Source organism: Lates calcarifer, linkage group LG12 (assembly GCF_001640805.2).
Source record: "Lates calcarifer isolate ASB-BC8 linkage group LG12, TLL_Latcal_v3, whole genome shotgun sequence".
NCBI classification, from domain to species: domain Eukaryota; kingdom Metazoa; phylum Chordata; class Actinopteri; family Centropomidae; genus Lates; species Lates calcarifer.
The window spans coordinates 15,624,203-15,642,613 of NC_066844.1; the positions used below are offsets into that span (position 1 = coordinate 15,624,203).

An 18,411-nucleotide genomic window follows, 5' to 3' on the forward strand; every position below is an offset into this window, starting at 1 on the left:
GCCCATCAGAAACAGGAAGAACAAAGTGCAAACCAGCAATGACACCACACCCCTCACACTAGGAAGATGGATTGTGTTGCTGAACACCTTGGTGATATCGCAACAATCAATGACAAAGACAATGGTAACCTAAGATTAGGTATGGCTGCCATAGCAGTCCATTTTCAAAAATAATTAATATCAATATACATAAGTAGTAGAAGTAAGATAGTGTATAAGAAGTAGTGATGTGAAAAATATATTTAATGGGGTTTTAATGGTCCTCAGTTGGGAAAATATCAAACAAAGCCTGATTCTTTGCCCATTATCAGGGAAAGAGAATTTTAGATTGAATATGTAGCCCTTGTAGTACCTATTATCGTGCTAAATTTCCTCTTCTCTTAAGCAAAAGAGATCAAGACAAACCAAAACATGCAGCCCTGAACCACCCCCAAAACACAGCATGGATGCATTTTCATTGCAAATATCTCTTTAAAGAGCGGCCTTGGCAGTAGCGAATTGAATACACTCCAGGCAATTTCAGTCAAAGGTAAACACATCCATCACATATTCAATAATTTGATAATACCTCACAAGCAACACATTTCCTGTTTTAATACAAAAAAAGTGAACAGAGGAGGTGTGTTTCCTTGGAGATGTATTAGGACAGACTTTAAGAAGGATTTAGATGTGCACCACTGCAATGTATGTAGAGAAAAATGTATGAAGATAACACATGAGTGCTCACAATCACACACACTCACACATATTGGGATCATATAGCAAGACAACACTGTTTTGTTGAGTGTATATAGAGTTTAATTACATTGTGAGCAGTGGTGATAAATCACCAGAGTATTAATCAAAGCACTACAACAGAGAGAGTCATCAATCACTTACTACAGCACAACACAACATCAGCCTGTAGCCTCTCCTTGTCTTGTGGCTGGCAGCCCAGCTCTGCACCCAACATGGGACATATCGCTGTGACACATTATCATTAGCACAATCAACACCACTTTGGATGTCCTGACAGAAAGCCATCAAAAAGGCAAATGGATATGGAGATGTATGGGGCCATAAAGATGACAAACCCTGATTCCCATGTCAGTGTATGTGTAAGGGAACTGTGCAAGGAGAAAATGAGATTTTCTTCTCTGTTTTCTGAGAAACTGGAGAGCAAGATGTGGACAGGCACAGAATATCACAGCAGTTCCTCTGAGGTTCTTCTTCCAGGCAAGGTGTCATTCTTTTGATAGCCTGCCATGATCAAGTATTTCAAGTAATGGTCTATTCAACTGTGGACTCTTCAATCTCTGCATGGACATGTTAACTGTATTTGGCTGTGATGGATGGCAGAGAGCCGGGTCACCTCAAAGGCATGGCAGTGACATTCACAATGTCCCTGCTTAAGGTGGGAAAATGACAGATGGCATTTCAGTGGAATCTATAAAAATGTGTCAGGGCTGCAAGATGTTTTGACTTCTAGCCCTCTGCTGCCCTACTTTAGATCTATGCGACACTTAACATCACTTGAAGATCCTCAAAATAATACTGGAGGAAAAACCCACAGGGGAGACATTGCTTCAGGCAGATGTTCAGCGTACAATCTGAAGTGCCCATGAACAATACTGTCACAGCAATGGGCCTCCTTCATAATACAACCAATTTTTTAAAAATCCTCTGGGATTCTGTCTTCCATTTTTTGGATTACATTTCATTGAATCACTCTGCTGTTTAACATGAGAGCATAGCTGAGGTTAAATGAAAGCGGACAAGACAGACAGAACAAATAGAAAGAGAGAGAGAGAGGAGGGCTGAGATGGCAGGCAGTCATCTATGAAGGACATGGCCACAGCAGTTATTTTTAGTTATCAGTTTTCAGAGGCTGTCATTCGGAACATCTCATTAAAAATGTGGAAGAGCCATCAAACCATTCAAATCACAGAGACTCTGAGAAATATTTGATCGCACCAGGCTATCAGTGCATACATTAGCCAGATTTTGGTGACCTCTGCAAAAGGTATCTCCTCCATGTTTCCTTTAATATTAGAGGGGGTGTGGACAGATGGATTAATTATCTTCTTGTGCCCATAGGCATGTCTCTTAAAATGCATAGAAGCCCATCCAAGGTTTATTAATCATTCTATATAATGAGAGATTAAACACCGGGATTCATTTGCACAATGTGGACACAGAAAATCAGATACTTGAGGGAGACGCCCTCACTAGTAAAGTCATTAAACTTAATAACAGGATCTCAGTTTCATGCCTTATTCATGCTAAGCGCCTCATCTAGTAGTTCACAATGAGAGCAACTCAAGTAAATCTGTAAAATGGTTATTGTTTTTACCATCATATACCAAGTTGTTTTGTTCAGATGTTTGTTGCAACAAAAGGACGCAATAATAGCACATAGAAAAGCTTCAAATAGATAGATTGATTGAATTATTGCATTGAATTGCATTCAGTTATTTGCATCCAGGCCAATTTGATTAATTCCTGTCCTTGAAATAGGTTTATTCGACTCAAATGGGCAATTTTCTCTCCTACTGTCTCTCCTCGACTGTTAACTGGTTTTATAGATAATTGCTAAAGTTATAGGGCTGAACCATGCAGAGCAAAGCAATTATTGACTAATTACTAGTAGAACTAAATTATTTAAATATTTTTGCCATTACTGAACCTATTGATTAGACATTTTTACAAGGGCCAAACTAATTCAAACATTTTCAACATTAAGACAAATGTACCCAATACACCAATAACCATGGATATTTGTGTTAGAGATAGTTTGATATAATTTACGGTAAGTATGCACAATTATGGATGTGCTTTGCACATAGACCCTATAGGGCTTTACATCTGCTAAGCAGTGCCTCATAAACGTGAAATGCTGCCATCTGTTGGATATTTGGTGTATTCGCTATCTATACAGTGGACTGTTGACAGTGCTGCCTTCATCGCTATTGGAAATATTGAAACTCAGTTGAAAATTAGCTACAGCTAAGATAGCTTATCTGTCTTTTATAACCCATGACACTATGGCTCTACGACAATATAGCTCTATTGGTCCCTAGTTAACACAGCACCCAAATCTATATTTGTCCTAGGGAATATTATGATATTACTTCCTGAGAGATATAGAATTTCCTACGGCTAAATTCGACATTTGAAAGCAGATAAGTAGCCAAACATGGCGGACACGGATGAGCCGTAAGTAGCTGCCGAAGAAACAAGCAAGAAACAGTCATTAACTGCCCGAAAGATGCTTTCAAGTCTCATTAACCTACGAAAGCACAGCATGAATGAACCTTCTTTTATTCTCTCTTTTTAGGGAGAAGAAAAGAAGGAGAGTAGTGGAGCTGACTGAGAAGTTAGTGATGAATTGGTAGAACTGGCGGAAGGTTTGAGGTTACTAAGACAGGAGGAAGGTTAACGTTAGCTAGCCGAGGAAGCTAACCTAATACTGGTTGTGAACAAAATATTAAAATAGCTAGTTTACGGACAAAATTACTTGCTAGCTGAGCGTGAGTAGCTAACACGTCTATACAGTGATTTTTTGTGGTTTCATTCACCTCTATTCAAAGTTAAAGGTCTTAACTGTATATTCTCACTGTTGACATGTTAGCTATTCACCTAGCCCAGCAACTGAGAGTTGAGAATCCAAATGCCACCGGGTCACAAACTCTCACTTGTCAGATATGCAGTTCAGGCTATATTTTCATGGAGGGGTTAAACGTTTTATATCAGATGGGTTACATGTATAAGAGAGCAGGTGCTGAGATGGGGCAGGCATCAAAACACCAGTGAATGTTTATACTGTAGTTCCATTCAGTTTCTTGAACCTCTTCAGTACTTGCATGATCTGCTGTGAACTGTAAATACCACCCTTACTATGTTATTATTATTAGTATTCAGTTCAAGTCTGGGTTGATTCAAGTTTTTTGCATGATTGTAGACTTTGTGTAATATCACACCATACACTATTATGTGTGTCACCTATCATTAAATACTCTGAGATTGTCCGAGTATTTATCTTAAATGTACATATTGTTGTCTTCAGGATGGTGGTGGATGGAGGCAATGGACACACCTGTGAGTGGGAGGGGCGATGGAACCATATCAAAAAGTTTCTTCGAAAGATCGGGGCCTTTCACACATCCTGACTTTGAACCAAGCACAGAGGTAGCAATTTTTTATTTATCATTCCATCTGTCCTGGGCCGTCTTGTATTACTTTTAAATATAATGTGTTTGTCATCTTTTACCACAGTCGCTGCAGTTTATGTTAGAGACCTGCAAAATCCTGGTGATCGGTGCTGGTGGGCTGGGTTGTGAGCTTCTGAAAGACCTGGTACAATCACTATTATTATCAAATGTTTGAAATGTATAATTGAAATTGTAATAAACAATCAACATGTAGTTTTCTTGTTTTCATTCCTCTCGTGGCTCAGGCTTTATCTGGCTTTCGCAACATCCATGTTGTCGACATGGACACAATTGATGTTTCTAACTTGAATCGTCAGTTTCTTTTCAGGTAAATCAGTCATTATGATATGCATTCTGTTTAAAGTTTATGATGTGTATTATTGAATTATGTAATGACTGAATCAAGTAATTATTATCTTCTGTTGTCTAATTTTGACCAGGCCAAAAGATGTAGGTCGATCCAAGGCGGAAGTTGCAGCTGATTTTATCAACAGCAGAATACCTGGATGCTGTGTAGTCCCGTATCCTTTTGACAGTAATGTATTGTGTGTCAGTGGTTCAAAAAAATGTTTTTTGGATTGGAGATGCTAGATAGAACATGGTATCCCTGCCATTGTATGTCAAAGACTGTAAAACTCTGATAACAAACATGCAAGCAGCTATACTCAACACAAACATACAGTAGGCACCATTCTTAATGCAAGGTCTATATGAACTTCTCCTTAACACTTTGTGCAGACATTATACAAAAATTCAAGACTTAGATGAAACATTCTACAGACGTAAGTATCTTTATGAAATTTAATTTTATGTGTTGGGAATGATTGGCAGAGGTGTAACAGTACAGCCAATTTGGTGTTTCAGTTCAGTGGCACATATAGGCTCATGGTGTGATACACTCAGAATAGTTTTGATTACAATAACCTACTTGAGACCAAATGATAGGTTGAAAAGCCGTTCCAGCACTTAAGCTGGAGCCAAAAATTAACTTCATTTTGCTGAACACTGGCTCTCCTAACTAAAGCTGATGCAGTCCCACTCAGCACTGCTCACATAGTCAGATATGTGTTGAATTGGGATCCATTTTTCAGCTCTGTGATGCACATCATCAAATACTGTTCCACAGTGTTTTGTTACATCCCTGCTGGTTAGATTACATCATTATCAGGCATGAGGTTTGAATGTATGCATCTCTCTGTGTTTATCTAGAATTCCACATAATTGTCTGTGGACTGGACTCTGTAGTTGCCAGGAGGTGGATGAATGGTATGCTGGTAAGTCATTCCTCTTCATTACAGTCTTTCTTGTTACATTTGCCAGTTATCTGTGTGATTTTCTTTGAGTAATACCTGTAATTAAGTAATGGTAAAGCTGTTGGTTGTTGTACAAACCCTCTGCCTCTCTGTGCAGCTGTCTTTGCTGGTGTATGAAGATGGTGTTTTGGATCCAGGTTCCATCATTCCTTTAATTGATGGTGGGACAGAGGGCTTTAAAGGCAATGCCAGAGTCATTCTCCCTGGCATGACTGCCTGCATTGACTGTACCCTTGAGCTTTATCCCCCTCAGGTAAGGCACCATTTTCTATAAAATTATGTTTACAGACATGGCTTAATGGTCTTACAACATCAGTTCCTGGTCAGTTCTCTAAAATAAATGTATCTTTGTAGATCAACTTCCCCATGTGTACAATAGCCTCCATGCCTCGTTTGCCAGAACATTGCATCGAGTATGTTCGGATGCTACTCTGGCCCAAAGAGACGCCCTTTGGAGGTATGAAATCAGTCTGTTAAATGGTTGGAATGTCTCACTTGCAAGACCTGTGAACATGTAAACTAGTTTTGCATTTGTGTGTGTATGTGATTTAGATGGTGTGGCCCTGGATGGAGATGACCCAGAGCAGATCCAGTGGGTGTACCAGAGATCTCTGGAGAGGGCAGCAGAGTTCAACATAACAGGAGTCACATACAGACTAACCCAGGGTGAGTGTACAAAGCACATTTATCTGTCACCATTAGAACAATGCTACTTTTCTTGCAGCTCCTCTGGGAGACGAGCCAAAATACATAAAAGGCAGCAAGCTGCTGCCATCTGAATTATTTTGGAACCTTGATATCATAGTCTGTGTCTTCAAAACATTTCTTTCTAGTACAAAAAACCAACATGTCTAATTGATGTTTACTCTAACTAACAGACTTGTGTTGCTTTTATTTCCTTGATTTGATTTTTAGAACTAAACAAAACACATTTGTTAATATCCTGTTAAAATGTTGCAGGTGTTGTGAAGAGGATAATCCCTGCTGTAGCATCCACAAATGCTGTTATTGCTGGTAAGTAATTGAGATTGAGTACATGAGAAGGTTCCTCAGTAGAGACCTGTGAATGAAGCCTAGCGATATAAGAGTTAATCATTTCCAAACAGTTCTGAGTATACTGACTGACTGTAAACAGAAATCTGTACCCAGATGTAACTTTTTTTTCTGCTTTATATGACCCAGCTGCTTGTGCCACCGAGGTTTTCAAAATAGCATCAAGGTTAGTTTGCAGGTTTTGCTTGGCAGCCATATGCACAAACTAAATCTTTATATTAACTGCTTATGCCTTTCACCATTTCTCATTATGTTACCTTTTCCGTCTGCAGTGCCTATATACCTCTCAATAACTACATGGTCTTCAATGATGTTGATGGCCTGTACACATACACTTTTGAGGCAGAACGAAAGGTTTGTCCCTGAATTGCATCTGTCAGCTCACGTTTGCCAAAATGATCAAATAGCCTTTTGGATAAGGTATGTTTATGTTCACTCTTGTTGCAGGAAAACTGTTCAGCCTGCAGCCAAGTACCTCTGGACCTACGCTTTGCTCCATCTTCCAAACTCCAGGAGGTGCTTGACTACCTGACTGAGAGTGCTTCCCTGTAAGTTTGCCCACCTCATCATAATTTATTACCAATTACTACAGTATAACTAACATTCAAGTTCAGGTTACGGTCATACTGTGTTATCTTCTTGTTTGATTTGTATGTATGTACAATGCATTATCTTCAACAACCAAATATATTTTTTCCAGACAAATGAAATCTCCTGCTATAACAGCGACAGTGGAAGGAAAGAACAAAACATTATATTTACAGGTAATTAACCTGTGGTTTTCAGTTCAGTCCCATGGTTGTGTAAATCTGAGGTTCTCCTGCTAATGTGAGTGTGTACTGATGAAATTAGTTAGTTTTAGCTTGAACTTACGTTCAGTTGGTATTTTGTTTTACAGTCTGTTGCTTCAATTGAACAGAGGACACGACCAAATCTCTCCAAAACTCTGAAAGGTGAGGTGCTTTATTTATACTGAATACTACTTCCTAGAATTGGCACAGCACACAATTTGAATTGGCCAGAATACAATGAATACATGATGAATGAATACTGTGTGTATTGTGACTCAGTTTTGTTATGAACATGTTTTTTTCCAGAGCTGGGGCTGACTGATGGACAAGAACTGGCTGTAGCTGATGTCACCACACCCCAGACAATGTTATTCAGACTCTGCTTTACCTCATAGGATGAACTCAAGCACTCCCACGACAAACTGATGTCATTTTTATTTCTTGGCCAATTATGACTGGATGCAGAATGTTTAAAATGGCCAAAAACCAGAGCAGTTTACAGTGTACTCAGTCGCAGTATAAATGATTATACAGTAGCTAATTTAATTCTTTTAATGTACTTGTTGACTAAAGTTAATGTTTTGCACTGAAAAGCCAAATCATAGTTCACACCATGTCATGTTTTGGTGATATACTGTCTACAAATGTTATGGATTTCTGCATTAATGTGTTCTGCACTACAACCTAAAGCAAGACAAGCAGTGGTTACTTTGGAAAAATTTGTCTGTACTTGTTCTGGTTTTGAATATTTAAAATATTTATTTATTCCAACATAGTTTTTTAGTTGCAGTAACCACTGGAGTGGCAGTGAACAGACACTGATAATGATCAATAAACTGGAATAAAAGATTTTTTCTTAAAAAGCAGTGTTTCTGTTTTTTAATGTATCGTGATTGTGGGAATGAAATAAAAGTCACTCGGAGAGTTTAGTATTTCTGGATTGAAAAGCCTTACTGTACTGAGACTGCCACTTTCCTTTAGAAGACCTTTGTTTACACGAATCAGCACAGCCTTAATTTTCAAGGAATGGGCTAACTTCTAAATAAAAAACCAAAGTATTAACATATTGAACTATTAATATATACTACGCAGTTCTGAAATCCAAATCTTATAATTGACGTTAAATAGTTAAACTACTAAAATGTGGGCCTGGATTTTGGAGGATCTCCCTCTGCTGACTGGACTTCTCACCACAGCATTTCAGGCCCAGACAGATCGGATCATGACGTCATGGTGCTACGTGGAAAGGAAGTAGCGAGCAGGCTAATGCTAGCTGGGCTACAAGTTGAGAGCGACCAAAACAAACGATGACGGCCGAGCAAAGGAGCCGAAAAAAAGCTTGGATTAGCCATGGAAATGCTTTTGCTTTGATAGTAACGGTAGAGTCCCTGGCGCGGTATTAGAGATATCTGTATTTCTACATGACTGACTCGCAGAAATTATGCGTTTTTGAGTGCCAAATGGTCAGTTTGCGAGCTGTAACTGTATCTGGGATTGATGCTGTCCCTCTACACCAACGGTATGCGTTGGCTAACTCATAGCTTTGCTAACTAGCTACGTTGTAGCTAGCTGTCAACAGAGCTTTTCTTGACAGAACAACAAATCTGAAATAGATAAATATTATTCACACCGGGTTAAGGTTGACAGCGAAAGATGTCTTGACTGCTGAAGTGACCGTGCTTTTTATGGTAACGCAAAATTCCCTGCGAGGTCTGTGTAACTGAACTTGGTGGTTCCTAGCTAGCTTAACAGACAAAATGAGTTGGTTCAACGCATCTCACCTGTCCAGCTTCGCCAAACAAGCTTTGACAACAGCTCAGAAGTCAATCGACCGTGTTCTGGACATCAAAGAAGAGGACCAATGGGGTGACACGGCTGTAATGCCCTACGATGGTAGGTAACGTTGCATAGGGTGGTAACAGCTAATGTTGCCATATGTTAATTTTGAATTACTGCCACAACCACTTCTAAAGCTAAAATGATATCTGTTCCTGTCAGATGTTACATTACCTGGAAAGCTGTCCTTAAGTGGAGGATGGGGGATGACGCAGTGGGAAGCACCCCCTGAGGAAAAGACCACCACTCCTCCTCCCTCCTCTGAGGCCATTACTACTCCTGTCACCCGTACAGTTGTGGATGAGTCAGAAAACTTTTTCAGTGCCTTCCTGTCACCCGTTGATGTACAAGGTGTCACCAAATCCCAGGTAGTGTCTGTACCCCCTACTAAGTCCCAAAGGCGGCCTCAGGAGAAGGAAAAGAAAATCAAAGAGGCTGTGATCCAAAAAGAAGTGGAGACTCAAAAGTCAGCACCTGCTGATAAGAGGCATGAGACTCAAACAGTTGCTGAGAGCCAGTCGGTAGAGTCTGAGTCCTCACCAGCAGCACCTTATGCAGACACTATCCTCCTGCAGCCAGTTTCTCCTGTGTCTTCTTCCAGTGATCTTCCTTGTAATCCTGACAGCAAAACTATTAGTGTGAAAATAGATGCTGGTTCAACAGTTTCTCTAGATTCAAAAACAGAACAGTCACAGACTCCATCAGAACACCAGGTTGAACAGGATACCACAGACTCCTCTGAACCTTCTGCTGTCACTTCTGAACCGAAGAGCTCTACTCCTTCTGATCCCTCTCCCTCCCCATCCTCTAAGGAAGTTCTTCTAGAGCATAAAGACTCAAAGGTGGAGGACCGTCAAAATGATACCCCCTCCCCCCCAGTAAGTGCTTTCTCCTCAGGAACCTCTACCACCAGTGACATTGAAGTGCTTGACCATGAGAGTGTGTTGAGTGAGAGCTCAGCCAGCTCTAGACAAGAAACAGGTGAGGGCAAGGCTGGCCTTCACTTAATGCAGGGCTCTTTCCAGCTTCTCACTGCCTCCACCTGTGGAGATTTCCCACGACTTGAGGACTACCCAAAACTCACAGAGAGCTGTGGTTCCTCCTCAGATGCATTTGAACGCATTGATTCATTCAGTGTGCAGTCACTGGATAGCCGGAGTGTCAGTGAGGTTAACTCAGATGATGAGATACCTGGCAGTCGGACACTAGCCTCTGTTACTGCCGGCCCTGCCCCTCTGACAGTGTCGTCAGCTGTATGTCAGAAGCAGGAAGATGGAGTGGCAGAGAAAGTAGATCAGGAGGAAGAGGAGGAGGAGGAAGAGGGATTCACTGAAACGATGAGGGAGCAGTCGCTGGATGAGATGGAGGAGAGTGGACGGAGTGCTACCCCAGTGAACAGTGAGCAGCCTGAGGAGTTGACAGAGCAGGAACAGGAATGTGAGGCTAATGTCACTCTGTCTGATCCCTCCTCCAACACTGAAGGAAAGATCACTCTACCAATCACAGAAGAGATGAAAAGTGTCTCAACAGTTCAGATACTGGAACTTCAAAAGGTAACAATTTATCAAATTCCTATGTAGCTGCTCAGCTCAGCATCAGTTGTAAACACTTGTTTTATGCACATAATGTAGATATTTAAGGAGAGGTTTAAGTACAGGCATGAGTTGGTATATGATATATAGATTTAAGTTTACAAATGCTGAATACACTAGAAGTTTTTGTTCAACTCCAAAACACCCTACCTCCAGGATGTATCTTTGCCACAGCACTTTGGTAAGCAAATATGAGGGGTAGTGGTTAAAAAGTAGTTGTGCATATACAGCACAGTGCCATGCAGAACATGCAGTCTAGAACTGCTCTGAAACTAGCCAAGAAAAGCTGTTTATCTGAGCAGAAATAATTACTTGAAAAATAACTTTTAACTCACAAAGCAACATTTAGAAGGTAATAACAAACACCTTTAAAGTCATCTCAGTGTTTCGCATAGATTTCTTTAGAATGCATAACAGAAATTAGCTACAATAAATAGCTTTATTACACTGTCATGTCATATTTCCATTTTAGCTTTAATCCTTATTTTCCCATGTTGTCGATGGCCTTAGGACAATTGTGTGTTTTAAAATATCTTACAGTACACAGTATAGTAAGAATATTTGTTAATTTAGATATCAGCATGTCCCCCTCTTGTCCCAGAATTTATTTTGCTGTGCGTAAAAAGGCAATTGTTTAAAAAAAAACTACTAAAAGAATTATACAGTAATCATACAGTACATGTAAACACTGCCACACTGCTTTCCTCGATGAGTAAGTTTTATATTTTTAGGCCTTCCTGTGCAACTGACTATTGTAAACATGAAAAAAATAATGTGGACATCTTGTAGGTCATTGATGAGCTGTCAGGGAGACTTGAGAAGAGAGAGTCTCAGCTGCTGGCAGTCAGTAAAGACAAGGCCAGGCTGGAGGAGGAGTGTGACAACCTCAAAGAGTGAGTATACTGCATACACGCCTACTTCATAAAAGCCTCTGTATATCATTTTGATAAGGAAGTTGTTTCGATCAAGAGTTGTTTTGATAACCAGGCCTGGTGAGGCTTTGTCTCCATAATACCACTGTAGATTTACAAAAACTATAATTGTCATTGTTTTCCTACGAAACTGCAACTACCAAGGTTTAAATAGTCATTATTTATATACTGTTGTTGTACTTTTGACTTTATTAAATCTACAATATAAAAATACCACTAAACTGTTAAGTGATGTTTTCTTTAAGTCACTGGTTGTTGAATGCTTAAAATAATCTACTTTGTCTTGGCCTTAAGGCTCTATAGATTTTGACAATGAACTCTTACACTAATTAGTTTCTTCATCTTCCAGTGAAGTGATAAGCCTGAAGGAGGAGAGCTCCACTGTTCAGTCCCTAAAGGATGAGTTCACCCAGCGTATAGCAGATGCTGAGAGAAAGGCTCAGCTGGCCTGCAAAGAGAGAGATATAGCCAAGAAGGTAACTCTCATATTAGAGACAAAAGCATTTTTATTGTTTTTCACAACTAACCCAACGTATCTATCTTGACGGCCAAATCCAAAATTAAACGCATCCAAAGTTTTTGTGTCAAAGATATTTTCTGTGCCACAGGAAATAAAGGGCTTGCGAGAAGAGCTTTCTACGAGGCTGAACTCCAGTGACACAATGGAGATCATCAGAGAGAAGGAGGAGCAGATCAGAGGTCTGCTGGAAGAGGGTAAGACACATATACAGTGCAAACTATTATTTACCACCTCCACCGACCTACTAATCCACTCTAAACAGGCTGCACAGTCAGAAAAATGTTGACATGAGGTGGATGATTTAAAACTGGTGACTTTATACCTTGTTATTGAAATATTGTTCAGACAACGCAGGTATTTTCTCAACATCTGTTTTTAACTTAATGTAAGCAGGTGTTTATTCCTCTTGGTTTTAGGTGAAAAGTTGTCCAAGCAACAGCTTCAACACAGCAACATCATCAAGAAGTTGCGCGTGAAGGAAAAGGAGAGTGACACAAAGATCACCAAGCAACAGAAGAAAATCAAGGAGCAGGAGGAAGAGCTCAAGCACCTGCAGCAGGTCAGGATTCAGTCCACTGTTAAAGGCTTATCCCTTTATACTACCAAATTCAGACTGCATTGGCTTTGAGGACAAGTTATGGTCCCATTGTTTGACTTGTTTCGACTTTCCTGTGTATCAAGCCTTGAATACAAGGTGTGTCAAAAGAAAAAAAAAAACAACACAGTGACTTCTTAACATATCTTGACAACACAACAGCACTTGACAAGACTAAGACATGATAGAACATCTCTCTGTGTTCTATATAAAGTTCAGAAAAGCTGAAGAGTATAAGGAATTTAAAAAGGCATTTACTGTTGTGTGTCTGTGCATTTATTTCATGTTTACCTTTGTTCAGAGGAGTTAGGCCTTTCATCATTTGAACCACTGTAAAACATGCTTTCCCCCAAAGACTTGGCTTTTGCTCCTTGGTTACTGTTATGATTAGATAAAGTGTAATCGACTGTAACTAGTATAATCTTGGCTACCATTCTGCCCATGTGTGTTTAGGTTCTAGATGGGAAGGAAGAAGTGGAGAAACAGCACAGAGAAAATATCAAGAAGCTGAACACAGTGGTGGAGCGGCAAGAGAAGGAGCTGAGCAGGCTGCAGTCAGACTTTGATGAGCTGCAGGAGAAAAACAGAAGCCTACAGGCCGCTCTGGACAACTCTTACAAGTAAACACTGCCACACCCTGCTATTAATACTGAATGTTGAGAACCAGAGCTCTTACTGTGAATATATCCTCTCAAGCTGTCTGTTATATTCATTCATGGTTGAGAGAATATCCAACACAGTATTTGGATAGTGACACATTCATTGTGTGGCAGGTTTTTTTTTATATTTGAAATGATGCAGTGAAACAAGTTACAGTGTTAACTTCCACCTTTATTTTGATGGTGTTTACATCTACATCTGGTGAACACTGTAGGAAACGTAACCATTATAATTAGTTACTATTAATTTGTACTATAAATAATGCTGTATATAAATACCCTGCAGTCATTGTTTCATTTCAAATCCAGTGTGCTGGAGGACAGAGCCAAAACAACAAAGAATGTTTCACTCTTCTTATACCCACTGACTGCACTGTGATAGGGTCATGATGTTAATTGTCTGTTGTCAGGGAGCTGGCCGAACTCCACAAGGCCAATGCCAGCAGAGCCAGCGAGGCTGAGGAAGCAGCTCTGAGCAGAGAAACACACGCTAAAGAGCAACTGAGCCTGGCTCTTGAGAAAGCCCAGGAAGAGGCCAGGATGCAACAGGAGGCCTTGGCCAACCAGGTAGTACATCCTCAAGTTGTAGAAATGCACAGTGGAACAGTGTTTTGCTGGTGTTGAACACTCATCAGACATCAGCTGAATAAGTTTAAGCCATGTGTACAGTAGGCTTTAGGGTAGATTCTGTAAACGTCAGTCCTCAGACATGAGTCAGTAGTGGAACCAGAGTTTGTAACTGAATTTTTTGTGGTGGTGCTGAAGTTTTTACAGCATATGCATGACAATATTGTTGGAGATATGACATTAGACTAATAGAAATGTGAATATAACAGTGAGTTTCTCTTTTTTTTATAATTCTCAATTTCTTCCAGTTGCACATAAATATCAATGAAATGAAGCTGATACAGTCTGGATTTATTTTTCTGATATTGCTGAATCTTCTGCACTTGACAGTCACTTCCTCACTGCCAAGTTTATCTGGACATTACTTCATCAACTCTGCTCTAATGTTGTGCTCAGGTGGCTGACCTGAGACTGGCTCTGCAGAGGGCTGAACAACAGCAGGCAAGGAAAGAAGATTATTTGAGGGAGGAGATAAGTGAGCTTCAACAGGTAACATATTATGCCTGAAGGAAAGCATCCAACCAAACAAGCTAATTATGACAGGACAAGATTTGTTTAATTTATGCCATGTTTTTCTTGTAATCTTCCACAGAGGCTCCAGGAAGCAGAGACTAGGAACCAGGAGCTCAGTCAGAGTGTTACCTCGGCAACACGGCCCCTTCTGCGACAGATTGAGAATTTACAGGCTTCGTTGGGCGGACAAACAGCATCCTGGGAAAAACTGGAGAAGAACATCTCTGATAGGCTAGGTAAACTGCATGTTTCTAACAATCACCAAAACACAGAACTGTACAACAAAAGGGAAAAAATCATAACTTATTTTTGGTTTTCCTTTAATTCCCTTTACTTTTCATCAGTGGATGCTCAGGCACAGTTGGCTGTTGCTGTGGAGAAGGAACGTTCAGCAACGGAGGAACTACTTTCCATCAAGGCCCAGTTGGCCTCTCTAGAGTCCCAGAATTCCCTGGTCCGACAAGAAAAAGCCCGCCTCCAGGCACAACTGGAGGCTGAGAGGAACAAGAGAGAGAAAGTGGAGGATGAGAGCAGCAGGTAATGAATTATAACTTAAAACTCAGGCCTACAGAGTTTAGTGATGATGCACATCCATCCATTGCTGTAGCTTTCAAGTATTGAAGGCTTTGCTAAAGATTATAGCTCAAACCAAGAGGTTAATTCAGTTTTCCTGCCAGGAGCTTATTTTCTTTGCAATCAAAAGATGACTATTAAATGTAGGTTTTTCCAAGCTGCATCGGAGAGCCTTAAGTAGCACGTTTGAACCCAGATCACAGTGTGAGTGTGATAGTGTGCTAACCACTAAACCACCAAGGAAGTGTGTTGTAGGTGAGAGAGAAGGTATTAAGGTGCAGCATGGCAAGTGTGCAAATAGAAGACTTATTCTCAGTTCTTCCAACAGTGGTGTTTTCTCTGTTTTGGCTGGAGGTCTTAGACATGTGAAGAAAGTTACGGACGTAGTTTTTCAGGGTAGGATAAAACGTGTTAAAGTATTCGGTAACATTAGTCACCACATCTCCCCTTGTCGTGCTAATGCTTCCTGGAGAGTGTTTTTGTTTTGCAACAAGCTTTTGTGAGTCACCAGTTTGAAGCAGAGGCGGGGGGGGAGCCCCACCCACCCCCTTTCCAAGAGAACCATTCATGCATGCGCACATGGCCTCACACCACAGGGTTATCTATTGTGAGAAGGCACCCTAATGTGACTGGGCCAGTGGCGCAATGGATAACGCGTCTGACTACGGATCAGAAGATTCTAGGTTCGACTCCTGGCTGGCTCGGAAAGCTTTTATCTCCAATCTGATAGGTGTCAAGTATGCATGGTACAGGCTTATGTGACACAAACGAAGAATATATGCCACATGACAGTTAAAAAATAATATATGAACAAATTAAGCTGATGTTGTATAAATCTTGCGAAACTATGTGTCTAATTCAGTGGAATAGGTCATAGAGAATTGTCCATATATTTCACACTATTATACTTGTATTTGATAAATTATAAGCCCATCAAAGAGGTATTCCATTTGAGTCCTTAATACTGTTGTTTATATGTAGTGACTTCTTGTTTATCTCAATGTAGGGAGCATGTTGAACTGGAAAATCTGCGAGGAGAACACAGTCGAATGCTAGAAGAAGCCAAGAAGGAAAAGGTACCATAATGCTCTCTTCTTCTCTTGTTGTTGTCTTCTATGAAACAGCTTCTTCATGTGTGCATTTTTGCTTCTTCTACCAGCTGCTGCTGACCAATCAGCTAGAAATGGAGAAGATGAAAGTGGAGCAAGAGAAGAAGAAATGCTACTTAGCACAAGAGGCACTCAAAGAAAAGGTTCGGGAGGATTTACAGAAACACAAATGATTAACACCAAATATTATTTTGTTGTCTGTTAAATTTTAGTCAGAATTTTTAATTTTAATAGGGAAGATGTTTTCATTTTGCTCTCTAATAGTTGTGAAATGATTCTCTATCAGGAGCGGAAGGTTATGACACACTCTGTAGGAGAGCCTCCAGCATCTTCCACACCCTCCCTGTCCCGCTCCAGCTCTATTAGTGGGACAGACAATGCTGGTCTGCACACATCTGTTCTTTCCCAGGTAAACACAAGGGAAAATGTTAAAATCTAGAAATGAAAATGAGTTTGCACAGGCTTGGATTTGTGTAGTGTGATGTTTTTTTTTTAACCTTGTTTTATCCTCTCCCAGGATGACTCTTTAGAACACTCACTAGGCACCATGACCATGTCTGTGTCGATGAGCGGGACCAATCTGTATGAAGCTGCCAGGTTATCAGGAGGCTCCAGCATCATAGAGAACCTCCAGTCTCAGCTCAAACTGAGAGAAGGAGAGATTGCCCAGCTGCAGGTAGCAATTCAGAACACATTTGCATCAATCTACTTAAAAGTTTATTAACTTTTTTGATGGTTCTGCTACCTGTCAGTATCACCTGTCTGTGGATAGACAAACCTACTGTGTTTTTTATGTTGTATTTAGAAAAAAATATGTGAAAAAACATGTTTCAACAGCAAAATTAACACTTTGATTGAAAAAAAATGAGTCATCTCCCACACTCAAAGGCAACTACAGTATGTACCACCCCAACCGTTTTCTTTTCTTCTGATATTGCAGCTTGAAATCTCAAGTCTAGAGAGGAGTCGCTCTGTGATGGCGGAAGAGTTGGTTCGACTCACCAATCAAAACGATGAGATGGAGGAGAAGGTGAAGGAGATCCCCAAGTTGAAAGTTCAGCTCAAGGTGAGTGCTATGAATCTTGAGTATAGTCTCAGAGATCAGAAAAGATGTGTAATTGTAACTATCAAACTTCAGAAGCACTGTTGAGTGAGGTTCAGAGGTTCTTGCTCTAATTTGTGTGGCTGTGCATTCTAGGATCTGGAGCAGAGGCACAACACCATCCTGCAGATGTATGGAGAGAAGGCTGAAGAGGCGGAAGAGCTGAGACTGGACCTTGAGGATGTGAAGAACATGTACAAAACCCAGATTGATGAACTGCTGCGGAACCAGAAATAAACCATTTTTACTCAACTGTGTTAATTCTGGGACACTCACAAGAAAATCCATCGACCATCTTAGCCACAAAGGCATTCACAGGCAAAGATAGGACAGAGAAATTAAGGTTAATCACTGCGTCAAAAGGAAATTCATTTATCTTTATTATTTTATTTTAATTATCATACGCTCTAGTTAAGTGGGGTGTTCAGATTATGCATAACATACATTGCATTATTAGAGAATCAGTATGAAGAATAGCCACAGTTTGTAATTCAGGTGTCCATTTGAAATCTTTGGGAGTTAGTACAAACATAATTTCTCATGATTGAATCTTTGACATAGTATTGTATAGACAGTTTATAACTGTAGAAGATGGTGAAGGTTTTTTTGCACTATACAAAATTATCCATGTTTATTTCTTGAGGCATAATCAGAATGGTTTAAGAAATATATAAAAATGTGTACAGAGAAATGTATGTATTCTTGGCTCCTTACAAATCACAAATGTTGTGTAGACATGAGAGTTAGTCTGTGATCCTGAAATCCTGAAATGTGGATTTTAAATTATATAAATATGTAAATGAATAAACATTTATTTGGGTGGTGAAAAATGCTGTCACTCTTAATTTAAATTGTGTGGAATCAAAAGTCAGTGTTCATTGCATTCACACAAAATACTATGTTATCAATGCTGCACAAATCTTTATTTAATAAAATCGCACTCTGAACAGTTCCATACAGTTGCCCAATCCATATTATAACCCACAAATATGCAAAAAATGTTATA

General features: G+C 40.0%; 2 protein-coding genes and 1 non-coding gene across 3 annotated transcripts; all 3 read left to right on the forward strand.

Moving 5' to 3' along the window:
* The first annotated feature begins 3,160 nt into the window (after nucleotides 1–3,160).
* On the forward strand, nucleotides 3,161–8,210 carry uba3 (ubiquitin-like modifier activating enzyme 3). The gene is given in 19 exon segments (XM_018680089.2): nucleotides 3,161–3,195; nucleotides 3,317–3,355; nucleotides 4,046–4,118; nucleotides 4,120–4,167; nucleotides 4,255–4,335; nucleotides 4,436–4,518; nucleotides 4,631–4,711; nucleotides 4,929–4,972; nucleotides 5,400–5,464; nucleotides 5,601–5,756; nucleotides 5,858–5,960; nucleotides 6,056–6,169; nucleotides 6,464–6,517; nucleotides 6,686–6,722; nucleotides 6,829–6,910; nucleotides 7,004–7,104; nucleotides 7,257–7,320; nucleotides 7,455–7,509; nucleotides 7,654–8,210. Coding segments are annotated over 19 exon segments (1,389 nt in total). The 5' UTR covers nucleotides 3,161–3,175; the 3' UTR covers nucleotides 7,743–8,210.
* Nucleotides 8,211–8,606: 396 nt separating this feature from the next.
* On the forward strand, nucleotides 8,607–18,360 carry tmf1 (TATA element modulatory factor 1). Its single transcript, XM_018680088.2, has 17 exons — nucleotides 8,607–9,240; nucleotides 9,346–10,736; nucleotides 11,565–11,668; nucleotides 12,057–12,183; nucleotides 12,316–12,421; nucleotides 12,644–12,786; nucleotides 13,276–13,442; nucleotides 13,892–14,048; nucleotides 14,505–14,597; nucleotides 14,701–14,857; nucleotides 14,966–15,158; nucleotides 16,201–16,270; nucleotides 16,354–16,446; nucleotides 16,590–16,712; nucleotides 16,821–16,979; nucleotides 17,244–17,369; nucleotides 17,502–18,360. Exons 1-17 carry the CDS (start codon nucleotides 9,105–9,107, stop codon nucleotides 17,640–17,642), a joined length of 3,486 nt encoding a protein of 1,161 aa, XP_018535604.1. The 5' UTR covers nucleotides 8,607–9,104; the 3' UTR covers nucleotides 17,643–18,360.
* Nucleotides 15,826–15,898, forward strand: trnar-acg (transfer RNA arginine (anticodon ACG)). Its single transcript has one exon. It is a non-coding gene; the product is annotated as a tRNA-Arg (tRNA).
* Nucleotides 18,361–18,411: the final 51 nt, after the last annotated feature.

Excerpts from the sequence above, each read along its gene's own strand:
- tmf1 (XM_018680088.2), top strand. The coding sequence starts at position 9,105 with ATGAGTTGGTTCAACGCATCTCACCTGTCCAGCTTCGCCAAACAAGCT. Across the intron at positions 12,184-12,315 it reads AGAGAGATATAGCCAAGAAG|GAAATAAAGGGCTTGCGAGA; the intron begins GTAACTCTCATA and ends TCTGTGCCACAG. Across the intron at positions 14,049-14,504 it reads AGGAGGCCTTGGCCAACCAG|GTGGCTGACCTGAGACTGGC; the intron begins GTAGTACATCCT and ends TGTTGTGCTCAG.